General features: G+C 46.8%; 1 protein-coding gene across 1 annotated transcript; it reads left to right on the top strand.

Annotated features, from left to right (window-relative positions):
* Nucleotides 1-200: 200 nt before the first annotated feature.
* LOC142047172 (ovomucoid-like) lies at nt 201-4,841 on the top strand. Its single transcript, XM_075068300.1, has 4 exons — nt 201-258; nt 2,386-2,408; nt 4,404-4,519; nt 4,760-4,841. The coding sequence occupies exons 1-4, from the start codon at nt 201-203 to the stop codon at nt 4,839-4,841; spliced, it is 279 nt and encodes a 92-aa protein (XP_074924401.1).
* Nucleotides 4,842-6,698: the final 1,857 nt, after the last annotated feature.

The raw sequence follows: 6,698 nt of genomic DNA, 5'->3' as shown, positions 1-6,698 counted from the left end.
GGAATCTTGTTGAGGAGGAAACATTGCTCACAGCTTGGCATTTCCCTTGAGAGCTTTGCAGCCGCTTGCCGGAATTGTGAGTGACTATTTTGGATGATGTCACATCTCCGACACCCTGTATATAGTGGAGCTCTGTCTGTGGGTTCACTGAGGGAGCAGAGCACCAAGAGCCCAGTGCAGACCAGAGAGACGCCTCCACCATGAAGATAACAGGGGCCGTCCTGCTCTTTGCTCTGGCACTTTGCTGCTTCTACTCGGGTGAGTCATTTTGGCTGTAGCCTGTGCTGAGCCCTGCCCTGATACCTCTGCCCCCCCAAAAGGTGGGGGCCAGCCTCACTCTGATCTATACAGGGGTTCGCACATCCCCACAGGGGCTGATTCCAGGAGCTCTAACCTCCCTGCACAGATCCCAGAGCTTGGAAGGGCTGTTCCTAGGTTTCTGTCTGGGCTGGGATGTCACTGATTCTGCCAGAAACCGAGGCAGCTGAAAAGAGTCACAGTCCCTAGAAACCAACCATCCATAGACTCCTCTTTCTTTTTGAATTTACTCTCATCTACGCTTCTGGTTGTTTTCTGATTATTTTGTTGGGGACAAGGAGATTGGCAGTAAAATTCTTGATCTAATTGCTTAAATAATTTTAATTCCTGTCATTGTTTATTATGAAACTCCACAAAGAGGCCATCAGCGTGACCAGAGGTACCAATTTTTTAGGGTCAATCTCAATATTCGGGGCTTATTCTTATAAGGTGCTAATTAGCCCCCACCCCGTCCTGATTTTTCACACTTTTTCTCTGGTCATTCTACCATCAGGAGTCAAATATCTTAGTCAATTGGATACAGTTTCATTAACAGAGTCAGACCTGTTCAGAATGAACCATCTCCTTAGAAGTGAGTAATTGCTGATGTAATTCTGTGCTATGGCTTAACTCGGAAGAGACGTTCAAATAACAGAGAAAGTGAGTCAAAAGCTGCTGAGGTTTTTATGGCTACCCGTGAGCTCTTGGATCCTGCAAAACAGCTGCTGAGACAGAACCTTTAGTGTTCTGGGATCTTTCAGACAGTGTCAGTGAATGGACCAGGCAGCCTGTTGTGGGGTACATGGCGGAGTGTGCTGTGTTATATTCACACCATCCAAACGGATGTTAGAGTAAAATTTAAGACTCTCTTTCTGGATGCTTGTAATATAATACAACATGATTTCTCAGAATCCAGAACCCTAACATACAAGAACCCAAAACACAGAAAGAGACCAAGCAGGCTGCTCCCGAAGACAGCGAGGCACAATTCAATCCCTATTGTTGTAGGTTGGCTCTTTGACAATTAACTGCTGAAGACCCAGATCACAAGTTTCCCAACAGAGCCCCTAATGAGCAGGATCCAGAAGCAGAACCAGGAAACCCCTCACACTTAAAAAGATATCAGGGAACAACAAAGACACTGAAGTGGAGTCCAGTGTCAGAGGCCAGCACCAGACAGCATCAATGAATGGACCAGACAGTCTGTTGAGAACAGGTGAACCGAATGACAGAAAAGTGGCTGTGGTATGAAATACCTCTGAAATGCAATACTCCATAACTGGCTTTTTAAAGCAAAGCCATTAACCGCTTTTGTTGTGGATAGTTTTGGAGCTAATCCTGCTTCCACTGATGTCAATGATGACATTTTTTGGCCTCTGTTGGCTGGATGTAGCTTTGAAAGAACAGCAGGATATTATGGAGCTGGCAGCTAACAAAGCGATTTCTTCAGCTCAAGTGACAGGGGCCTGTGTTTCAAACACTTAAGATGAGATCAACATATGGGCGTTGTTTTATGATAGGTGGTTTAAGACAGCCATGATCCCGCTATATGGTTGATCTGATCCCCAATGAAACTCGAAAGAAAGAAAGAAAGAAAGAAAGAAAGAAAGAAACATTTCTTTGCATTTTTATGATTAAGTCTTGCTGACAACATGAATATTTTCTGAACCCTTTCACTGAATTGAGAAGATAGATACAATCTTACTCTTCATCCAGAAGAAGCGTTAAAACAAACAGCACTGAGATCTTCTCAGAATTTCCTGGAAAAGTAGGAAACTCCTCACCTCCCCCAAAGGTGAGTGTGAGATCCTGTAGAGGAGACACCTGCCTAGAGTAGGATCACTATGGAAAGTCCCAAGAACGTTTGCCTCTTCCTCCATTCCTCCTTTGCGATCTCAGCTCAGTTAATACAGTTGGTACAAGAGCTGACATCCCCAGTGGCACAACCTCGTACCAGAACATTTGAAAAGGATCTGTATAAAAATAGAGAGAGAGACTTGGTCAGACCTAGGGACATCAATAACCCCAGCACCAGGATGGGAGAGAGAATCTGAAACAGTCTCATTCTGTCTGTATGTTTTGTTCCAGATGCTGCTGGCCAGGCTGGTACGGTAAGTCAAACTCTCCCTGTTCGTTAATAGTCACTTTCCCCAGTCTCTGGTTTGTAGCATCACAGGGACGATGATCTCTGGGTTAGAAACATATCAGAGCACATGACTCAGAGCAGAAACAGACTCTACCTCGTGCCCTAGCAAGGGAAAGTAAATTGCTGGGATTGAGAACCTCTGGGTACGTCTACACTGGAACAAAAGACCCAGGGATGGCTGGACTGGGTCAGCTGACTCAAGCTTGGGGGCTTGGGCTGCAGGGCTAAAAATTGCTGAGCAGATGTTCAGGCTCTGGGACCCTCCCTGCTCGTGAGGTACCAAAGCTCAGGCTCCCGCCAAAGCCCAAATATCTATACAGCAATTGCACAGCCCGAGCCCAAGTCAGCTGACCTGAGCTAGCCAAGGATATCTCATTGCTGAGTAGACGTAAGCCATGTGGTCAGGGTGATGGACTGGGGGAGACACAGGGAGCAACTGAGACAGAACAGAGGAGGTGGAGTGTGACAAGAGCATGAGAAGTTTTAATTTATGAGCATCTGCTGCCTGTGAAGATGCTCTTTCACTCACATTCTATATGATGCAGGTTCAGAAGCATCTCTTAGAATAGGGTGTGACAGTCTGTACCCCATGTTCACCCCTTTCACAAGACTATGATATATTTTGTACAAAGTATGCCTTGTGAGGGATCATTTGAAAACTCATAACGTGCTGAACATTAGAGTCCTGTTAAATATGTGAGGCAATTTTGTATGTAAAGTTATAAGAATCTACTGTATAAGACGTGTTCCCAGTCTGGGGAAACAGTAATAAATGAGAGACAAAAGACAAACTGATGCCTCAGCCAGGTCTCAACATAATCAAATGGACCATCAGGTCATTATGTGGCCATTCTTTGGTAGGAAAAAAGTTGGGAGTGAGAAATTTACTTGTTGGCAAAGGAACAGCTGGTGTTTCCTGTCCCCACAAATTTTCTGTTACATCAACCCCAGCTGGAGATGATGCTCAAAGAAGAGGGGAAAATATAAGAATGGGGAACAAATGGCCCAAGTTACTTCTCCCTTTCTCTCTGCCCACGACATCACCAACACCTGAAGGACAAGGAAAGTAACGTGGGACTGGGGGAGGGGTCCTGGTGGAAAGGACAGCCAGTAAGATTGCTGAAGCATTTGGTGAGGGAGATCTTTTGCTTTGAATTCACTTAGCTTGATAAATCAGGCTTTAGAGGCATTTTGATTTTATTTTCTCATAGCCAATTCTGACTTTGATGCCTCGTTACTTATAATCTCTTAAAATCTATCTTTCTGTAGTTAAAGCACTTGTTTTATTGTTTTATCTAAATCAGTGTGTTTGGATTGAAGTGTTTGGAAAACTCCATTAGCAACAATAGAATTTGTGCATTTCATTTTCTATTAATAAGATGACAGACTTTATATGAGCTTGTATTGTCCAGGAGGGTGGTGGGCAGTACAAGACACACATTTCTGGGGGAAAGTCTGGGACTGGGAATTTTCTGGTGTTTCACTGCAGTGTAATTCAAGAGTGGCTGGCCAAAACACTCATGCCGTACAGCTCAGAGTAACTTACATGCTGGAAGCTGTGTATGAGCAGGAACAGGAATGGTTGCTTTCATAGCAAAGCAGTGTAAAAGGCACCCCAGGTTGGAGAACTGAGGAGACACAGCTGTTCATCAGTCCAGATTGTACCCAGTAATGTCAGATTAGCATATGGAGATGCCCCTTTGCTCATACACCATGTGCTGTGGGTTCAGAAACGTCTCTTACACCAGGTAGATGGACTCAGCTGCTCCTGGCAGCGAGAGGGGAGTTGGGAAGTCGGTTAATCAGAATGTCAGTAGAGACAAGGGACAGGATTAGATACTGCGAGCTCCCAGGGTCCTCTGTGTTCAGAGAATGCCCAGCCCCCTGGGCGAGTGGGGACATCGGGGCACTACTAAAATGCAGACAATAACTCTAACAGCAATACTAATGTTCTTCATAGGGTTTCTGCAGCGAGTACAAGGAGCCTCCAGAAGGCTGCACCAGAGAGTACTTCCCTATCTGTGGCACTGATGGCAACACATATGCAAACAAATGTGAATTTTGCAAAGCAGTCTAGTAAGTAACAGAATAAATAGCCCATTAACAACAACTAAAATACAATTGTGAGGTAACTCAAGGCCCTGCCGGCGCCCATGTCTTTTCCGCCTAGAGGCTGGGTCGACTTCCTCAGTGTATATTTTCCTGTCAGCAGATAAGCTCTGGTTAATGTGACATACTGGGGCCTTGACAGATGCTTTGCTCTCATTAGCCATAAGGTTGCAGCACTGAGTTCTATGTCTCTGTCTTTCCCTCTAGTAAATACCTTGGAAGTCTTTGTTTTGAGCATTATGGAGAATGCAAGTCGCACGATGAGGCCAAGCAGAGAGAAGACCTTTAGCATTTAGTTCCCACCAGCAGATCCCCACATGGAGCCACGGTCTCATCTCAGCCTCCATTTGCAGGGCTCCCGACAGCATCACTGACTGTCCCCCTGGATGTCCAATAAAGCAAACTCAGCAGAATTTGTTACCTCGGTGGGTTTTTTTCCCTTTCCAAGGAGGGACTCTGCTCTCCCGTGTCTCACACGGGCTCTCTCCAGCTTACAGACCGGACTTAATGAGACCATAAAGTGCAATAACCAATCACAGGCATTAAGGGAGCCACAGACTGGCAATTATTCTATCACCTCCTGCCATGGCTTTTCCTACAGGATAAATCAATACACAAACCCCAGACATGTGCAGTGTAGCTGACTCCCTTCCAGACCTGAGTGTTCTCCGTGGACCAGATCTTGAGACCATGAGTGAAGCCCCAGTAAAAGGCCTTTGCCTGGGAGAACACCAAGGGATGGGGTGGGGATGGGCTCCTCAACCCAGATATAGGACCCAGGGCTACTTGTCCAGGTGGGAGTTGTAAAGGGCTTGTGGGCATGTGGATCCATGCTGTGCGCCACATCCTACACACCAGCAAACCCTTGATCCTGCCGATACACACACACACACCGAGACCCATAAGTGCATTGTCCATCTGTCTCCTCCATGGCACACATGGGACTGTGGATTCCCTCTGACTGGGGTCTGAGCTGTGCTGATGCCCTGTGCAGCAAACAACAACTGCCACATTTGGCCCTTCACATGCTTGGAAGCTGCCTCACTTCTGGGCTCTCCTGGGGGAGCCTGACAGATCTCTGACCATGCTGGTGCTGGCTGTAAGCCAGCACCCTGTCCCAGTGACTCGAGAGTGTCTGGCAGTGGGGAGACGCCAGAGACAAAGAACAGGGAGGTTGGTACAAAGGGGCAGTCTGAAAGGACTTGAGCTAGCAAACAGGAGCGGCTAACAGGGGAGCTTTGAGAGGGAGTTACAGGGGGAGTGGGAGAGTGGGGGACTAGATACACATTATATTCCTTAAACTTCTTTAAACTTAAGCCCAAAACACCCCCTGATAAAAACAAAACCTCAAGAAAGGAACGAGCTGCAGGAGTAAAAAGAGAGTGCAGGCAGAAGTCCAGCGACAGAGCGGGGGCCACCCAGTTTATTGCACCCAATGCAGCATGTACGATTACCTGCCCTGTGGGCTAGTGGCTTATGTGTGCATCTGGTGAAAGGAGCCCCTGGCCCTCAGAGACTGTGTATGGGCTTTGGAGACCAGGGTGGCTGAACTGGAGGAGCAAACAGAGACAGAGAGGTACACAGCTGAGACTTTCAAGGACACAGTAGAATGGACCCATCCCCAGTCTGACAGTCTGTGCGCTGTTGAGAAGAATGAAAGTCTCGGGGAAGGAGAACATCCAACTGGAGCAGAGGGAAACGATCACATAGTTGGGACCTTCATAGGCCTGGTCCACACTACACTGTTAAATCGATTTTAACAGCGTTAAATCGATTTAACGCTGCACCCGTCCACACTACAATGCCCTTTAAATCGATTTAAAGGGCTCTTTGAATCGATTTCTGTACTCCTCCCCAACTAGAGGAGTAACCCTAAAATCGATATTATTAAATCGGAATAGTGTTAGTGTGGACGGAATTCGACGTTATTGGCCTCCGGGAGGTATCCCACAGTGCACCACTGACTGCTCTGGACAGCAATCAGAACTCAGAGGCACTGGCCAGGTAAACAGGAAAAGCCCCCACCCAGCGAACTTTTGAATTCAATTTCCTGTTTGGCCAGCGTGGAGCTCTGATCAGCACAGGTGACCACGCAGAGCTCATCAGCACAGGTAACAATGCAGTCTCCTGAGAATCGAAAAAGAGC

This window comes from Chelonoidis abingdonii, chromosome 7 (genome assembly GCF_003597395.2).
Source record: "Chelonoidis abingdonii isolate Lonesome George chromosome 7, CheloAbing_2.0, whole genome shotgun sequence".
NCBI lineage: Eukaryota > Metazoa > Chordata > Testudines > Testudinidae > Chelonoidis > Chelonoidis abingdonii.
Note: the sequence above shows the minus strand (reverse complement) of the source record. Positions and strands in the feature narration are given on the sequence as shown.

Excerpts from the sequence above, each read along its gene's own strand:
- LOC142047172 (XM_075068300.1), top strand. The coding sequence starts at position 201 with ATGAAGATAACAGGGGCCGTCCTGCTCTTTGCTCTGGCACTTTGCTGC. Across the intron at positions 259-2,385 it reads ACTTTGCTGCTTCTACTCGG|ATGCTGCTGGCCAGGCTGGT; the intron begins GTGAGTCATTTT and ends GTTTTGTTCCAG. Across the intron at positions 4,520-4,759 it reads GAATTTTGCAAAGCAGTCTA|TAAATACCTTGGAAGTCTTT; the intron begins GTAAGTAACAGA and ends CTTTCCCTCTAG.